This window comes from Nanorana parkeri, unplaced genomic scaffold (genome assembly GCF_000935625.1).
Source record: "Nanorana parkeri isolate BGI_ZX_2015 unplaced genomic scaffold, ASM93562v1 scaffold21, whole genome shotgun sequence".
Taxonomy (NCBI): domain Eukaryota; kingdom Metazoa; phylum Chordata; class Amphibia; order Anura; family Dicroglossidae; genus Nanorana; species Nanorana parkeri.
In genome coordinates, this window is record NW_017306289.1 from 2,255,107 (window position 1) to 2,274,741 (window position 19,635).

The window sequence follows — 19,635 nt, forward strand, 5'->3', positions numbered from 1 at the left end:
AATGCAAACTCAATGGCGAGCAACGTGCCTACTTGGCTTTACTTAGTCCTACACAAGCAATACATGGGCCTACAGCTACAACAATGAAAATGCCTGCAATTGGAAGGCACAGGTGTAGAACTCCGCAATTACCAGGCCCACACATCTAGAATCTTAAGGTTCCTACTGGCATGATTAGTGGTTGGACACGCTGGCATGATCCAACCATCTAAACGTCTTTTGGTGTAAAAGCTCTCTCTCTGTGAATGTGCAAATAGGAATATGTTAAACATGCATATTTAAACCCATAGAGTTTGGAGGGAGAACACTCAGTAGAAACCCTTGGAGCTAGTCAAGCTCTTAAAGCGGACCTTTACCATCAAAAATCAAATTCTACTATTAGATCCCTCTATGTATAATGATTAATAATAACATAGACATGTCAGGTGTAAAATGCTGTGATTTTGAAATACTTACACTTGCAGAGCATTCACTTTCTGCTTTGAAAGTGCAAATGACTTCAGTTTGCCAACTCAATGCACACTGGGATTGCCTTGTCAGCTGGGAAATCTCATCTGTAATCTCAGGAGATCTTAGAGAAAGGCATTTTCCTCCCCTGAGATGATGTGCATGGTCACATGTGCCAGAAATCCAGGAAGTAATAGGAAATCTAGTAATCTGCCCTTAGTAAACATGGCCACTGTCAGGAGACTGGGGAAAATAAGAATAATACGGTATGCAAAGAATACAAAGCCGGCAATTATCTAGAAGTATGTGTTTGTAGATTGTCATTACTAGACATTTCTAAAGGTGTGTTTATTGTTATTTTAAAGATATGGGTAAAGGTCCGCTTTAAGTCTACAGTTATTGGCTGGTAACATCCTGCTTGAACTGCATACAGTTATTTGATAGCTGCGTAATCCAACTGAACCAACCAGATTCAACAAAGTTGTTCTTATGGCTGTAGACACCTTAACTATATTTGGTTTTATCAGTGCCATGCCCTTCTTATTCCTAACTTTAGATAGGAGAGTCCAGATTTTGGGGCTTCAAATCAATCAGGTGGTCAGCCAGTTTAAAAAGTATACCTTATGTGTATGTGTAATTTCATGTGAGAACCCATCTTGTACTATAAATATTAGGTAAGCATATATTTATGTTGCATTTTAATTATCATCACAAAAAGCTATGCAATTTTGAAAATAGTGCTACACACATATTAATGTATTCAAGTGCAATTAAAACAATGTGCATTATCAACATATTGATAGAAAGTGGGGTTAAGGTACATGAGCAATATAGTAACAGGTAGTGAAATAATACCAAGCAATCGTCGAATTTGGGAGCATTGTTTGCCAATGTCAGGCTTAACATGACTACCGTTTCTTTACCGTTGCTCAGCGTGTAATAGCTGTGCTTGTTGGAAGGGAAGGGGGCATGGCTGTATATGTATAATCCACATAAAGTGAATGGAGGATACAAATTATTATTTTGGTTTGAATAGGTCAGGAATGAATAAATCAATGGGAATCCAAAGGAAAGACCTTTCTTTTGTTGTAGTGACTCTAAGACTTGCCTGTCGTCAAGGAGTCACCCAGCCCTTATAGGACTCTCCATAGGTGAATATGGACAATGAAGAGACTTTAAAATTTGGGTTTGGCCAGCTAAATGCCACTCTTCAGTGATGAAGATTTGGTAGAGTATAGTAAATCAGAAACATATAATTAAAATGGAGCATATTGCAATAACTCACTGTAGCTATGATAATGTGGATATATGTCTTAATACAGAACAGATTCTGCTGTTCTGAATGTACTGTAATTTTTAAATCTATCCTGCACACGTGAAGGATGTCTTCAGAGGAACCATGGGAATAGAATAAGGGTAGAGCCAACTCTGCTAAACAAAAATATTCACATTGGATGTATGTAGACATTCTGGAAATTCTAAATGCAAGGTATACAATCAACAATAAAGTATATCTGATTGATGGACAGGACAAGAGTGCAAAGTTGGGCTTTAAAGGGGAATCTAAAAAAATTAACCCTTGCGGTGGCGCTACTTCCACATTGCAAGGGTTAAATGCTCGTTTTGGTCTAGGAGCTCAAATAACGAAATATACTCACCTGATCCTTGGCTCCCTTTGGCTGCTAGGCCGCTACCTGTCGTCCCTTTTCCCCTGGACATCGGTGGTCTGAGGGCCCATAACATCATCACATCTAATGCAGGTCCATTCACTTGCAGTTTTCTTTTTTGGTCATATTTTTAGTGTTTCTGGTGCCAGGGAGAACTTCATGTATCTGTAGTTTTCATACGCCAAGATAAAATAATTTGAAGCCAGAGAATGAACTTGTTTGGCACAGAGGGACAGGATTAGGGATTTTGTTGTGGGCACACAATCACAGTGGAGATGGCAGTTGTGGGACCATATGCAACTAGGCCACTTTCTACAGTTTTTTTTTTCAATGTGTGTATGAAAAGTATATATTTTATTCAAACTTCACAGTTTTATAAAGCTGCATCCGAAGATTCTTTCATTTGTATTAGAATGGCATGGAATACTGCCTGAAATGTGCACTTTGGAGAACTTTTCATTGTTAGTATTGTATAAATATCGGTGTTGTTGGTAAATTATTTAAGATTGGTGTATTTATGATGACTAGATGAATAAACTAATATTTATTTAAAAATGTTGGTTGTGTTGACTAAATGTATAAAAATGTAATCATTCTTCATAGAGTTTACATAGGGTGGACTATACTAGGGTATTTGTATAGCGACAACAATTTACACAGCGCATTACATACTGCACCATTTCACAACAGTCCCTGCGCTGAAGGAGCTTACAATCTAAGGTTGGATCTATCTCATTTGCACACATACAAGGACAATTTAGATAGGAGCCAACTAGCCTACCAGCATGTCTATGAAGTATGGGAGCAAACCAGAGTACCCGGAGGAAACGCATGTAAGCATAGAGAGAAGATGCAAATTCCATGCAGATAGTATCCTGGCCATGTTTCAAACTGGAGACCCCACTACTGCAAGGCAGAAAGTCTAACCACTATGTCTTTGAGCTATAGTTAACATTTAAAAATTTATGTCACTCTTCATTGTCTGCATGATTTTTTTTAACCCCTTCGTGACTGACGACGTACAGTGTACGTCGCCAGCATCGGGGCTGTTTAAACAGACTCCCGGCGACTTTTGCCGCCGGGAGTCTGTTTAAACTTGTAGAGCCGACTGTCGGCTTTACAACAGAAGCGATCCTGGCAACTTAAATACTACAGGGTGCTTTGATTACATGTTTGCAGAGCAATCAGCACTTTCTAATAAGGCTAGTCAGCAAGTAGCATCTCGCTTTAGGATTTTCTTTTTCAAATTGATATTCCACAAAGAGCTGCATGAACTACAGGCAGGGAGCATTGCACTCTGATTATTTATTATAACTAATATACAAGCTGTAGCAGATAGTTGATGTCCCGTGCTGTCAGTTCATAGATTCTGGGTCACAATCTGTTTTTCTGGCGCTGCCTGGTGCCCTCCTGAAGTGGCAATACTAATACTGATTGATGGTCTGTATTTGCATAGCCCCCTTAGCAAGAATGCCCCAAGAAAGGTCCAATGTTGTAAGCGCTCTCTGAAAGGGTTTGCGTGTCATACGTTGGTGTGTAACTCCTGGTAGGATCAGACTGGGGTGTCGTGTGTTTGCTGTAAAAAAACAAATATGGAAAAACCGGAGCACCACAACCTAGGGCAAAAACTCAGGTGTGGATGGGACAAGGAGTACAAACAGTATTACACTCACATGTGGGAGGGTTGATAGGAGCTCAATAAATGAACCAATATGGTGCAGCGTGGTGTTCTCAAGCTAAAGCTGGTGAACTTCCAGTGGTGGCCAGGGCTCCTCGGGCTCACAGGGTGTGGATGGGGACAGTGGAGCCGGGCAACAAGAAAGATGCAAAGACAGCAAATGGTGTAATACTGGTATGAATGGAACGAGAAGAAGTGTATGCACTAACCCTTACACAAGATGATATTTTGTGTGCGGAGGTCTGCTGGTGACCACGGTGGGGCTGAATCTCCTTTCAGTGCCTGGACAGATGTTGTAGATGGGCTATCCTTTAGGGTCAGGGATGGTCTTGTGGAGTCCAGTGTTGATCGAGCATTGATGCTGCTGGAGGTGGATTGGAGCCCAGTGAATGGCTCTGCCGCTGGTGTGAAGAGCAGGAGGCGGCGATACACTGACGGTGCAGTGGTATGCGCCGCTGAAGGGGTGGGGGAGAGATACAGCTGGAGACAGGAGGACAAGACAGGGGACAGGCAGCAGAGAGGAAATTAGTGGAATGAAGGAGGGGGGAACAATCGCGGTACAGGACCGCTGTATGTGGAGGTAAGGAGGCGACGCATTTAGAAGTTGGCACTTCTTTATCAGGCCTGGCTTTTTCATTTTTGTTTCCTAGTGAGAAAGCACCTGCCTGCCGCTAAGAGATTGAGGCAGGGGAACTATAGTGAAATTAGACATTTGGGGAGTGGAAATCTAGGCAGCAGTGGAGAATTGGGTGACTTGTACATGCTGAACATCTAAGAGGTTTCACTTTTCTTTTCCACATAAAAGTGCTTAAATTAAACCAAACACTTTAGCCCTATTTCAGCATTCTGTCCCTCTGAAGGTTCCATTCTAATTTATTCTGGTGCATTCCTTCTCTATTGGTCTACAGTTCAAAACAAATTACTGGGCTCTATTCAACAAGCTCAACACGCAGTTGAAATAGATATTTGGAATTTATTTCCCCAAGCAAACCATTTGTATTTCTATCCATCCAATTCTGACCTTTACAAAGCTCTGCCACATAGCACAGCCAGATAGGTGACATGACCCTTTCTGTCCTGCAATTAAGCAATACAGCATGGTCACTACCGTCAGTATGCTCCTTGTCAGAGAATGTACACTTCAGAACTCCTGAAATACAAGAGGCTTATATCAAGTCAATGCCAGGTACTTAAAGGAGAACTATGAGGCGAGTGCTTTTCACTCACCTCATAGTTCTAGCCGACCTGTGACAATGAGACTGTCACAGGTCGGCTCAGTAGATCGGGAGTTGAGCGAACACATACAGCCGTTCGCTGACCTCTCGATCCTGTCACGGCTCTCTGCCGTGACAGGGGAGGGGCTGGATTCCCCCCTCCCCGATCCGCCAGCGCTGACTGGCGGAACGGACGGGGGAGGGTACAGCTGGCTCTGCCTCTAGATAGGCAGAGCCAGCTGTCAGTCACGCAGCTGGGCGGATCCCGGCCCAATTGTCGGGATCCGCTTCAGCTGCGGCGTCTCAGTATACCGCGAGCAGCAGCTCGTGGTATACTGCGGCGTCTCAGTAGCTGGCGGTATACTGAGCCTAGGGTGACAGGAGAACGCTAGTTTGTGTCCTCCCGTTACCCTAAGGAGAACTATGGGGAAAAGCCTTAACCCCATAGTTCTCCTTTAAACTAGTTGCATTTAAAAATACACCAATCTGTGTTTTAATAAATGCACAACTACATTCATTTGTGTGTTTTTTTTCTACTTCAAGTTCAGTTTTAATTCCTAAATGTTGAAGTGCTTTTATTAGTGTAATTAGTCTCAATAAGAATGTCCAAATTTCAAAATTGATCCGGGAAGATCCATCTGCTTCAATACAATGCCAAGTGCGGCAGCTTCTATATCAAGTACGGGGCTTAATAGCAACACAAAGGTAGATTCCCAAGGGGATTTCGATACTTAGAGAACAACAGACACGCCATTAGGAGATAGAAGCAGATAAACATTTTGTAAAATCTTCCATGACAGAATAAGGTAATATCCAACATAAAATGCTGCTGCAAATCAAAAAACTGTAAATGACACGAACACTTATTCTGTACAAAAGATTTATTTAACAAACTACATAGAAATAACAGGTGCTAGGATTCCACATATTTGGTCTCCACTGGCTGCAGCCTTTTACAGATCACCAGCTCGCCTTTACTGTTCAGGTAAGTGCTAGACATTTCCTCTTCTGCTGGAAGACCATACGAGAACAAGGAGCCCTCCTCATTTCTCCAAAATTCACAAGTCCGTGATAAAATGGTCAGGTTTAAAATCTTATGTTTGGGGGTGGACAGCCAGAGACAGTAAGACACTTGATCTAACCCCCCCCACTTGTACACAGCTAAGATTAAGACACATTAACACAAAGCAGAGGAGGTGACAAATGTAATGAAAGTCACAGACCAGATTAATGTACAATTGACAGAAAAAAGCCACGCGGTAGAAGCAAAGCAGAGTTGTCGTTAACCCCCATTAGCCACAGTCTTTAAAACACTGCTAATGGAGGCCTGAAGTAAATGCCTTGTTGTGAACAGCCTAATGAGGGATATATATCTCTTAGAATGGGGGTAGTGACCTATAACATAACGCTGAACTGTACAGAGTTACATTTCGTACAATTTCCATAATTCCTTCTATGAAAGGCCAAGGGCATACGATTCACTATTTACCCCATTTATTGTACTGAGCTAATGGTCTGTTTTGGAATATTATTTCGTTCAATATTTTCTTGCACTGGTTTTCTTTTAATGAAAACAATATTTAAACCTGAATTTCTAATTGTTCTAAACCAGAAATTAAAGAACCCCTGTCTCTGTGGGGGTTACCACATTTTAAAACTGTGTTACAGTGCTGTCATGGCGTGGCAGCAAGTGTCACAGACATTTCTTAAAGGTCAGAATTGCAACAACAGATGCTGTGAACGGTGCGCGGTCCGCCTCAAATACGTGGCGGCAGCTAACAATTGCGTGTGTAAAGGTCAACTGCAGAAATAACTTGCCGATAGATTGTTGACCCGTGAGCTGGAAATCTCTGCCTAGGGTGAGGCTGAGCGTACAATCATCAGAATCCAAATCAGCAAATGTATCCAACGCTGGCCATACACTGGGTGCCCCTGTGAACCCAGCATCCCTCGATTAGAAGATCGATGGAGCCGGCTGGAAAATCTTTTCTTGCTTTCAGCCAATCCACAGCAAGCACCATTTGGGTATTCTGACAGCGGCAGGCGCCGCTGTCAGAATACAAAGCATACTGTGCAAGTTTCGTACATACATGCTGTTTAGCATGGATGGGGGAATCGGTTATATTTTTTTCGGTCAACTGGAACGAACAAAATATATATAACAATGTATATCCTATCTTAGCTAGCATGAAAGCCATTGACTCAACATTTTCAAGGCAGCTAGCATTTTTAAAAGTAGTTGTATGTAAAGGCAGATTTTTTTGTTTCTCTCACTACAAGTTTCCATTGAAGACAAGTACATCTACATCTCATTGTACACTGGGTTATGGGAAGCTTCTCTATGCTGTATGGGCACCAGTATTATTTGAAATTCTCACCTATCTATATTATGTATTCACATTCTACTGTTTTGTGCCTCATTGCTCTCTTTGCCAGGAGCTCCGCTTTAGTCTTCTACTGTTAGCACAAGGTCTGATGGTTGTTTGTTACTCTGTATATTTCTTTAAAATTAATAAAAATGTATTGACAGTTAAAGACAAGTACATCACTTGTGCATGAAAAGCCTGGAGCAGACATCCCCAAACTCAGGCCACATACTAGTTCCTGCTTACTGGTATCAGCTGCCAGCTATAGCCTACAGACAATCCTGAACTGCCACACTGCTTTTGTGCAAGGCTCCATTTGCTGTTGGTACATTGTGCAAACATATTAAAATGATGAATGGCAAATGATGATTAATTTCTAATACATGGTAATACATGAATAAACTCTATATAGAGAAGCACAGTTATACATAATGGGGTCTAATTTTGTAAACAGACATCTGTTTTTTAAGTCTTTAGGGTTGATTTACTAAAGGAAAGAAAGGTGTTCACTAGAGCTGCAGCTAACGATTATTGAGTTCGATTAATCGGTTAAAAAATAAAATACATTTTAAAAAATGGCTCCAGTGATGGACTACTAGTTTGTATTGAGATTGCAGTACATCACAGGAGCAAGCTTGGAGCGGTGGAAGTAAATACGAAAAAAAAAGTGTGGTGTGCAATATAGTGTAAAATGATATAGCAATGAATGCAGCATGGCACCGGCTATAGAGCACTACAAATCCCAGCAATTGTACAATATACAGCACAATACCGAATACCACCAGCTATATAGGAATACAACAAATGCCAGCAATACATTATAGCTGGCGGTATTCTGCATTGCGCTGTATAATGTACTATTGCTGGGTTTTGTAGTCCTCTATAGCTGGCGGTATTCTGCATTGCACTGTATAATGTATTATTGCTGGGATTTGTAGTCCTTTATACAGCGCAATGCAGGATACCACCAGCTAGAGGGAAACAACAACAACAACAAATCTCAGCAATAGTACAGTATATATGTAGTGTATAATGTATTGCTGGGATTTGTATTCCTATGTATAATATAGAGCACAATGTAGCATCAGCTATAGAGGAATACAAATCCCAGCAATACATTATAGAGCACCATATGGGGGAAAGTGCAGGCTTACCTGAGCAGTCTTCCAGCAACTTGTTTCTGAGATCGGGCCTGTCTATCGGCGATTGTCATCACCCCACACCTGCTCCTCCTTACTTCTTCTCCCCGCGTCCCTTTGCCAATCGTGGATGTGGGAGGGCGATGAGCGTGATGCGGGGGAGGAGGTGCGGCGTGTGGAGCGTGGATGTGGGCGGGTCTGGCAGCGGCGAGCGTGAGGTGGGGAGGAGGTGCGGCGCGTGAACAGGGCTAACTAACAACAGAAGCCGATTAATTGATGATTGAAAAAGTTGACAACTTTTTCAATAATCGATTATAATCGATTATGTCGATTAGTTGTTGCAGCCCTAGTGTTCACTTTGCAAGGGAATTATCCCCTAGCTTACTGAATGTGGTAAATATTAACTTTGCAAAAAGTGACAAGGGGGGGAAAAAAAACACGTTATTGGATGAAAGAAGTCAGCAGAGTTTTACCTCATTCACAAAGCTAAGGAAAAAATCCCCATGGAAAGCGAAAATGCCCCTGCAAAGTGAACAGCCCATTTGCCTTTGCTAAATCAACTCCAATAAGAGGTAATCATAATGCAAAGATTTGTCTTGAGCCCCTGTATTTTAGGTTTACCCGCAAAGATGATTGGCAGAGATAGAAACATACCTAACTAAGTGCTTGATCATTTTAAGCTGTTCATTGACTGCTGGGATGTTCTTATGGATTACTGGCTTGTAAGCCTGGAAAATATATATTAAAAAAAACACCTCGTTAAAACAATGTACAGTATATATACTTAAGACTATACAAGCAGTGTGGGTTTCATACATAAACGGTTACACATCTGTCACAAGACAAGTTACAGTACACTACCTTTTCGAGTCCAAGCCTCCTTACTACATCCTTTTCCCAATATGGCCTTCCAATAACGGAACGTACTCTAGTGATAAGGTGTAGCTTGTGTGGCTGTTGTGGATCTCCCCCATATTTTTCATGGTCTTCAGGCTTTGGCTGAAAAGTCTAAATGGATCATATACAAACAAATAGTGTAAAAACAGTTTCATAATATTATTCATATTAAAAAAATTAATTATAAAAATTATTTAAAATAAACAATTACTTGGTTTCAGGGTTTAACCATCAAATGGCTCCTTAGATCTCTCAGGGACTCTAGTGAGATCTGCTCATCAACCAGGGACGATGGGCAGAGGAAATTCCATTCTACATGTTAGATACAACACATCGTTTTTATTATATATTGTAGTATACTGCACAAACGCATGGATTCCGTACGCTTGCGGCTATTACTATAGCTGAAACGTGCGGAATCCGCCTAAAAAAATCACGTTTGGACTATTTTGCGGGACGTGCGGTATCGTACTGCACAGCTGACGCAATAGTCTGAACAATGCACATTGCAATGCATTTTTTAAATTTATGTTTAACGCGGTTCCACGCGCATTTGTGCAGCCGAATACGCTTGGAAAATGTGTGAATGGAGCTTCACAGAGCAGGCTTGTCGTGGGGGACCATAAAAGCAATTGACCAGGAAAATCAAACCCAGCCTAGTGTTTTCTCCTCAGAAGGGTAAGCCAGGGGATATCTAGAGAGGTTAGGGTGCATATAGACCCAAGCTTAAAGCTGATATTTGTTTTCTCAGAAACACATCTATTTTAAGAAACGTCTAAGAGCACACGTAAGGTTCAGATGGAGGGTGGGAATGTATGCCAGCAGAAGTAAAACCTAGTGCCATGTTCTTTAGAGCCCAAGGACTATTTTTGGTCAGTGTGCAATGAAAAGTGAAAATTGGTGGAAAGAGGTCTTCTGATGTTCCGTTGGTCCATTTACTATCAATCACAACCCTTTAAATGGCCAGCCTTAAGGCCTCTTACTCAATATTAACTATACTTCTCCAACAGCTATATGCACCTCAAACACTGCATCTAACATGGTATGTATGTTCAATGCCAAGTACTGGTTCCTGGGATCTATGTCATCTTTCTGGAGGATACATCCTGTGGATGGCAATGTTAGGCATACAGGCAGCCAATGTTAGGTATACAGGCAGAATACATTCAAGATTAGGAGCTTTAGAGACACAAGAAAGAATTTTAATTCAATCAGCCAGTATTTATATCTGATAACATGCTGATTCCCTGTGCCTTTAGAGCTCACCACCCAAAACTTCAGTAGGCCAACACCATGCTTCACAGTGGGGATGTTATTCTTGCCGCTATAGGCCTTGTTGACCCCTCTCCAAACATAGCCCCATAAAGTGTGACCATAAAGCTGTATTTTATGGTTTATGTGACCATGAAGCTCTATTTTGGTCTTGTCACTCCAAATTACAGTGTGCCAGAAGCTATGCAATGTGTTAAGGTGTTATCAGGCATATTGTAAACCGGCTTTTTTGTGGCATTAGCACAGTAAAGGCTTCTTTCTGGGAACTCGACCAGCAGCTTGTTTTTGTTCAAGTATCGTCTTATTTTAGCACAGACACAAACAAGCACTTTACCCTTGCAGTGCGGAGTTAGCCCAGGACACTATCCTAATCTAAAAAAACAAAAACACTTCAAACTACATTTTATACATGACGTTGTTTAACATTATATTTGTGCAACTGTTTGTAGGAAAGATTAACATGCAAGCATACAACATTGTAAGAGGTAACAGTGAACGCTCACCTCTTCAGGAATACGCGATCTTGTGAATTTATGGCGGACCGAGCCAGGCCATACCAGTGACAGAACAGGGTGGTCTGTAAAAAGCTGCATACCAAACATATAGTCAGCAGTAATATGCATAAGGGGATCAGTCACAAAGAACACAATTACTGTGTAGAATTCTATGAAGTGGGCTGCATTTCTCTGAATATTGAGCCACATTCTAGTTCAAGGGCAACGACACTGAAACCATTTGGTGCTGATTGATATATATGGCCCAGAATTAGGATGCAGCCCACAAATCAGAGAATACTAGCTCCCATTACAGACTTCTTACCACGGCCAAACCATTCATTTGAACAACAATTTTCCCATAAGATTATAGGTCTATTTTATGGATGTTATGATATATTATACTTCGGTCAACACAGAGAGTATTTAGATACTCACAGGAAGGGAAAGGGCTATGACGTTACAAAAGGCGGGGGAAACTGTGGCAATACTAGAGAATTCACTCTTCCTGGAGTAGTAGAATTCCCTAGCAAGTTGAAAGGCACATTACAAGTGAATAAAACATTGTTATGGATAAGACTTTGCAGAAAAGGAGCATTTAAAATACTTTGTCTGTGCCTTCACCTGCATTTTGTGAAATGTATGTAAATCCTAACAATGAACTTCTCTTATTTGTGTCCTTTTGGTCTGTTCAATAAGCCATTAAATGTGTTCCTCTCCATACTTCCTGTGTTATCTCAAAGAGCCCTCTGAGTTCTTATCTCAGACTATAGAATGATCAGAGTTTATGCTGTACAGGTTTGAGAGTGGGTTTAGCAGAAGACACTGGGCAGGGCTGACACCAGTCAGTCCACAAAAAAGGTTGTGGGTTGTTAGCCCACAACAGGACTTAGGAGTTGAGTGCATTTCAAACAGGACAAAGGGTATTTTTCTCTACTTGCATGCACTGCAAATGCTTTTCATTTATTTTGTCTTGACATATGCTTTAGGTTGAGAACAAGGTCTCTTTAAGAGGAAAAATAAATGAATAGTTAAAAAACAAAGACATGTCCAGGCAATGCACATTAAAAATATCTATTTATAGTCAATGCACAGGTAGGAGGGCTGCAGACACCTAAAAGATCTGGAAATGTTTAGAACAGGCCATTTAGAGCAATAGACAAACAACCCCAAACTATTAGGGCCTGTTCACAGCTGTGCACTGCAGTAATGCACATGCATTTTATGTGCGTTGCATGTGCATGATGTTAAGAAGCCCATTGATTTTGAATGGGCCACAATTTCCTTAATGCAATACACAGATCATTCACATCTGTGCCCTATGGTGCATTACAATGCACATGAGCTGCAGTGCAATGTGTTAGTGCATTGGGTGCTATTCAAAAAGAATAGCTATACAATGCACTGCAGAACACATATTGCTTCATGTATAAAATGTCCCCACAACACATACTTGTCAGCGCCATTTTTATAACTTTTTTTTCATGTGTCTTTCTCTTTTTTTCGTGTGTTAAGTGTTCCTGTTTTGGCCAATGAGGTTGGCCTGTTGCGCTAAAATGCAGGAATATCCATTTTACATGAGTCTATCGGGCTAAAAATTAATTTTTTAAAGTGGGCTGGAAGTGGGCTGCATAGGTGTGACCGAGCCAAGAATGGGGGCTAAGACCCCGCTCAGACTTATGCAACAGAGTGCACTTGTATGCGTCTTTTTGTGTAATGCGTATAGGGCAGCCGATTCACTTCAATGGGCTTCCATATGCACAACAAACGCACCAAAGAAGTCCCTGCACCTTTTTTTCGAAACATACCACAACATAATCCACGTTGCTTTGTTACCACATGTTTTTAATGTGACTGCACACCTGTGAAAGCGCTGGATGGAGCAAGATGCATTGGTCTGGTCTTGTCAATGAATGGCACTGCAGCGCATTCTACAAAGTGACATGTGTTTCGCCATACTAGGAAAACACGCATTTTCGTGCACACTGCAGCAGGACACATATGTGAAAGGGGGCTAAAAGTTAAATATAGGGCTATGACAAATTCACACATGACCTGTTTTTTTTGTGGAAATGTCAGTACCAAAAATAAATTGTGAGTGCTTTGTTCAAGGTAGAGAAACAAAAAGATGTGAATTCATGTCTGAGGTATACCTTTAATCCTATTGTTCTTGTTTGTACAGCTTTACAGAATCCCAATGCCATTCTGATTTACTCAGCTTCAAATGCCCTAAGAGAGACCATAAAAAGAAAAAATAATTTAGGTGGTATTAAACCCTCCTCTTTTTTTTTAGCTGTAACATATACCACAAAACTGGAGCAGACGAAATCTGGAACAGTTGCCCATAGTAACCAAATAGCTTATCTCCTTAGTTTGTTCAGTTAAGCTTTGAAAATGAAAGATATAAGCTGACTGGTTGTCGTGTGGGGCTGAAACAACTAATTGATAAAGTCGATAATGAAAATCGTTGTCAGTGATATTAATTATCGATTAGTTGGTCGCTTGATTAGTTGAGCTGCTTGCACCCTCACTCCCTCCCCCTCACTGCCTGACTGTTGTGATGGACACTGCCGCCTCCTCCTCCTCTCCAGGCTTCTCATAGTGGACTGAGGGGATAGATGGAGCCGTCCCGGCGTCACCTGGTGTCCCGGTGAGCGCAAACTGACCATTCAGTGACTGTTTATATTCGGGACCCGCACCCTCCCCATGTCTCGGCTTCCTCCTCCTCTCCGGGCTGCTCATAGTGGACATGAATAGAAATGAACAACCAGTCTACCTAGTGTGTACTACCGTATGAGTTGCATGTGAAAGGTGTGCGTATTATGTACCATGCGCTATAAAATCTCATTGCACAATCTCCTTTAAGCTGGCCATACACTATAAAATCTAGTTGTACAATCTCTTTTAATTCTACCACAACTATGTAAAGACAAACCGGAAAAATCAATTTAATTAGTATCAAATCAGGCAAGCCTTATACATAGAAGATCTAAAGGCGATTGTGCAATCAGACTGTAGTGTGTATGGTGAATTACCAAAGATATGTAACAGGGGAACCTAACTAATCTGTAACTAATCAGACAGCATCTTGCACTACATAGTTGTTAGTAGATCGAAATAAGATTGTGCAATCAGATCGTAGCGTGTGTTACTAGCTTCACAGACATAAGATCTGAAAAGTGTCTGCTGGAAAACCTTTACACCTGCTGTGCGACTAAACACTGCAGCTTCAGCTTTAAAGTACAGTCACGTTTTAGAACTCCGGGACGTCCGGACATTGGGAGTCACTTAATAAGTTCGAGGTTGCACGGAGAGGTCTCATTTACCCGTATCTGCGAAAGTGGCCGGGGTACAGCTATGGACAATCACCCCGATGACCGGTCAGGACAAGGTCACAAAACGGACCCCCGTCTTCTCTCCTAACACTTGTCAAAGGAGACCGCGCGTGGAGATGACGTCAACTTACAAATAGTCGCAGCGTAAAAATATTACCAAAAACAGTCACATGATCCTGAGCTTCTTCCGGTCTGTGAAACGCGGAAGTTTAAACATTTGAGCTGAGGCTCTGTCAGTGATTCTGTACCAGTGGTGTGAGGAGCAGGTTCTGGGTCATAAGTCTAGTTATGTCTGTCCTGTCCGGTGTAGAGAATTCGGCAGGAGTGGTGCTCAGGAGAGCGGTGGAGCTGGACGGCAGTGGCAGATACCAGGAGAGCTTGGTCTGCTACCAGGAAGGCATCGACCTGTTGCTTCAAGTGTTAAAGGGTCAGTACATGACAACAGTGTATGGGGTGAGGGTAGGAGGGCTGAAGGGTTAGTGAATTACAACAGTGTATAGGGTGGGGGTAGAAAGCTGAAGGGTTAGTCCATGAGGACTATATATGGGGTGAGTGTATCAGGCTGAAGGGTCAGTCTATGGCTAGGAGGTAGAAGGGGTAAGGGTTAGTCTATGAGGACAATGTATTGGGGGAGGTTGAAGGGTCAGTGTATGAGGTGAGGGTAGAAGGGGTCTGAAGGATCAGTGCATGAGGACAGTGTATGAGGAGAGGGTCTGAAGGGTCAGTGTATGAGGAGAGGGTCTGAAGGGTCAGTGCATGGGGCAGTGATTAAAGGGTAACGGGTCACTTCATGAGGGCAGTGAGTGGGGTTGGGTTGGGAGGGATGGGAGTCCAGTGCATGAGGACACTGAATGGGGTAAGGGTAGTTGGGCTGAAGAGTCAGTGTAAGGGATAAGGGTAATAGGACTGGAGGAGCAGTATATGGAGTGGAGGCAGGACTGAAGAGTCAGTATATGGGGTAAGGGTAGGAGGACTGAAGGGGCAGTGCACGAGGACAGTGTATGGAGCGAAGGTAGGAGGGCTGCAGGGTCAGTGTATGGGGCATGGGTAGGAGGGCTGCGGGTTCAGTGTATGGGGCATGGGTAGGAGGGCTGCGGGGTCAGTGTATGGGGCACGGGCAGGAGGGCTGCAGGGTCAGTGCATGCGGACAGTGTCAGGGGTGGGAGTAGAAGGCTGATGGGTAAGTACATAGGTGGGGGTGTAGAAATACCAAGGGGTCAGTAGATAAGGACACTGTATGGTGGGGGATTATGAGGCAAAGTCAGTTTATTGTCAATAATTTGTTGCCTAATTTTTAAAAGTATAATGTGAACCTTTTAAAGAGAAACATAACAAGACAAGAAGAGCAGCAATGTCAGCCCTATATATATCTGAAAGCCCAACTCCACAGAAATTAAAAGTTTTTCCTGCTGTGGGGCTGAGCCAATCTTGACCCCCCTCTAGAGTTCTAAGGACCACTGGGATCATCAAGTACAATGTAGGCTCCATAGCCCTGCTTTGTAAGTGAAGACAGTCAGGTACAGTCCACAGTCGGAGCACAGGTGGAGAAGAGAAGAGCTCTGTTTGTCAGGAGAGCGTGGATTAGGTATTTTACACTCATAGTTATAGCCAATGTGTGACATTCATTGTCACACATTGGCTGTCACATGGCGACTCTATAGATCGGGAAGTGAGCAAAAACATACTGCCGTTCGCTCAATTTCTGATCATCTCCCTGCAGAAAATGGTGACTGTCAGTCACTGCTCCCCGCAGGGATTCCCCCCTCCCATCTCCGATCCTCCAGCGCTGACTGGAGGAATGGATGGGTAAAGGGGCGGACACAGCTGGCTCCATCTCTAGATAGGCAGAGCCTGCTGTCAATCAGCCAGCTGGGTGGATTTCGACAGTATTGTTGGGATCCGTCCCGGCTGCGGCGCTCTCAGTATATAGCGGGCAATATGCTAGTTAGTATATGTCCTCCCGTGACCCAAAAGAGAACTGTGGGATAGTTCTCTTTTAAGGGCAAGACATGGTCTGAAAAGTTAAGCATGCAGTGAAGTTACACGAGCAGGTGTAACAAATGGAATTTACAGAATCATTAGTACAACCCCAATTCCCCAACAATTGGGACGTTGTGTACAATCTACATAAAAACCGAATGTAATGATCTGCAAATCTCATAAAGCCATATTTTATTCACAATAGAAAATAGAAAACATATCAAATGTTTAAACTGAGAAAATTTGCAATTTTAAGAAAAAAAAGGTTTACAGTGTCCCAACTTTTTTGGATTGTAAATCCAGCCATCATGGCAGCTCAAGATTTGTATAAATATTCACTTTTTATGTAAAAGTCTGGGCTGCGCCTCGCCCGCTACTGCCTTGTTAGAGTCCCCAATGGGATGCTAAGCCTCACTAAATAAGAAGGTCTGGGAGGTAGGAGGGGGCAGCTCGGATTTTACAGGAAGAGACACACAATTCATATATGATTTAGGACAGGGCTGGACAACTCCCAGGAGCCAGGTATCCAATATTATTTTATAATTTACAGATGGCGTCTAACTTTTGAGGTTTTAGGTTGTTAATGGAGCTGGTTCCTGGATTGTACAGACTGGCTCCTGAGGTCCATAGTAATTTGTGCACCCCTGATTTTATGCTACCTTTATGACCTCTTATGCTAATCCTTTTGATTATGGGGTTTTCACTAAATGTAACCTCTAAACGTGAATTTGTTGCTTTATGTTAACATGTATATAATGTGAAATGTTCTGGTTTGTGTCCGGCTTCTTGGCTTACACAGGGTTTTTGTTTTTTTGTAGGTACAAAAGATGACGTAAAGAAAACACACTACAGACAGAAATTGCGAAGCTACATGGATAGAGCTGAGCAAATTAAACACCATGTGCTGAAAGAGAAAGAAGGTTACATGTCTTCTTCTTATAGATTTACAATGTACTTTTCTGAAGTAATAATATGAGGTAACTGTTCAGAGATTGCACTGCATGGGATGGTATGTAAGATGCAATATGAGTGTTTGACACCCATTCAGACTGCCCTTCTCTATCAGTGTTGCTGGCTTTATTAGTTTTTTTATTGGGTATTCGCCTCAGAGAAGGACAATTCACCAATGGCTTGATCTGCATGTGTAAGGAAAGCATTAAGACTAGCCCTTTTTACTGAATTTTACAGGACAATCAAAATATGTGGCAGGCCAGTTTTGGGATTCTTGGCAATAACAAAATAGAGCATACCTGATATGATTGACACTTAGCTTTTTCTTCAATGCAGAGGGAAAATATCACAAGCAAATCAAGATTGTAGAAAATGCAACCGGTTACAGTTATGAAAACCTTTTCAAGCCATATGTAGATGAAACTCTAACAGAAGTGTGGTTGGAGGACCCATATATCCGGCACGCTCATCAAGTAAGTGCGAACAGGGATTTCTGTCTCTGTTTCCAGTGCTGTAAGAGATGGTGAAGTGTTAAACTGATAATGTATAGATATCCATTATGTTATATAATGTAGATTATCATCAAGTATATCATTGTAACTTTATTTTAAAAGCTTCCCTTGGTGAAAATTACAAGATAGATTTTGTGCTATATATATTTGTTTCTGTCACATTCAAAGAGTTACACAGCATATCAAACACAGAATTTGACTCTGTTAGGAAAAATCATAAAAATAAAATCTCTCCAATGAAACAAGAGACAACAATGTTTGCTTTTTTTAGTGGAGAAGTATGTGAACAGTAATAGTTTTTGTCAGGTTTTAATAACTGCCACTGTGTTCCTTTCAAATTCTATTTGTCACCCCTAATTTGTGGACCTGGCAATAAAAATCTAACAGATGTTCCATTTCTTCTGTTGATCTGAAATTTAAAAACATTTTTAGTTACAGTTGGGCTTTAATATACAACTTTAAATATAGTGCAAATCCAGATAAAAAGATGGTGCTACTGATTTTATACGTCCCGTCATAGTTGCACAAATGTTTATAAAACAATATTTTCAATAAAAATACACTAAAATCATTATTGGTATACAAGTTAGAAACTTCCTTCTAAATATAAAAGATGAAACAGTACCGAGTAAATAAATAACAAATATTTGTACATTTTAAATATTGCCTTTGTGCGAAACTGTGAAAATTGACGGAGCACAAAACTGTAAATAAGCAACTTATGTTAAAAATATGGATGTTGGTTTCACACCTATACCTCGTGGTAACACCCAATCAGCAGTGCTGTGTGTGGGCTGCTTTAATGTGCGTTGCTATAAGCATACATTTTATCACAACACAGCATGTCACAACGCATTGTCATGCATAGCCTTGAACTTAATGTAATGAAATAAAAAAATCATCGCATCTGCACAACATACAAGTGCACATGTTATGTGGACTATAACGCACCCCTGCTGGTGTAAAAAGGCTCTTGGTGTGCTTTTCCACAATGTGCGTATTGCATGTGTACTTTATTTGTGGGTGGGAGCGGAGGTGTTGAAATATAGGTTCACATCTATACTGCATGCTACGGTAAAGTTTTATTTGTATTTAATGCTCATTTGAACTATCTTTATTTTTACAGCTGTATAACTTTTTACGATTTTGTGAAATGCTAATAAAGGGTCCTTCTAGGATCAAGAAAATCAACTTACTAACTTCAAGAGATGAAGTAAGTCCATTAGTGTTTGTGGTTCTATACTGCAAAGATGTTTACATAGAGTAGAAAGAGTCTGTCAGCATTCTGGCAGTGTTGCTCTTGCCTGTATTTTTGTTTCTACAGAGAATAGTGATTTGTCATCTGGTAACTCTTGTATTCTTTTCATTCAAAACATTTTTATGGATTTTCGCACGAAAAAAAGACAAGGACAAACATTCGTAATGGTAGGCACAAGCCTCCGGAAAACAACAAAACAAAAAAAAAACATCAACCACATTTGTAGAGCGCAAAGACAACAATATTATTGAATATGACGGTGGTATTATTAAACAATAGCAAGTTCCTACTGAGAGTATGAGAACAGTTCAGTAACATAAGGAAAGAGCAACCCCAAATGTGTCAGGGGACTCAAACCCTGTGCGATCCAATTAGAGACACAAAAACAGTCCAACTTGGGTGACCCCACCCCCCCCCCCCACCCC

At 41.5% G+C, this 19,635-nt stretch overlaps 2 protein-coding genes across 3 annotated transcripts in view; one reads left to right on the forward strand and one right to left on the reverse strand.

The window, feature by feature from the left end:
- Nucleotides 1-5,858: 5,858 nt before the first annotated feature.
- Nucleotides 5,859-13,403, reverse strand: MRPL30 (mitochondrial ribosomal protein L30). The gene is made up of 5 exons (XM_018563111.1): nucleotides 13,328-13,403; nucleotides 11,184-11,267; nucleotides 9,373-9,519; nucleotides 9,162-9,239; nucleotides 5,859-6,048 (listed from the first exon to the last, which is right to left on the reverse strand). Exons 1-5 carry the CDS (start codon nucleotides 13,376-13,378, stop codon nucleotides 5,920-5,922), a joined length of 489 nt encoding a protein of 162 aa, XP_018418613.1. The 5' UTR covers nucleotides 13,379-13,403; the 3' UTR covers nucleotides 5,859-5,919.
- A 1,339-nt stretch (nucleotides 13,404-14,742) lies between these two features.
- The window catches only part of MITD1 (microtubule interacting and trafficking domain containing 1), a 12,676-nt gene continuing 7,783 nt past the window's right edge, over nucleotides 14,743-19,635 (forward strand). Inside the window, exons 1-4 of one of the 2 annotated variants that reach the window (XM_018563238.1) lie at nucleotides 14,743-14,936; nucleotides 17,308-17,409; nucleotides 17,777-17,913; nucleotides 19,079-19,165. In XM_018563238.1, coding sequence (XP_018418740.1) covers nucleotides 14,798-14,936; nucleotides 17,308-17,409; nucleotides 17,777-17,913; nucleotides 19,079-19,165 — 465 coding nt within the window. In that variant the 5' untranslated portion in view covers nucleotides 14,743-14,797. The remainder of the gene's footprint in view (nucleotides 14,937-17,307; nucleotides 17,410-17,776; nucleotides 17,914-19,078; nucleotides 19,166-19,635) is intronic. The other variant, XM_018563246.1, reaches the window with a different exon arrangement.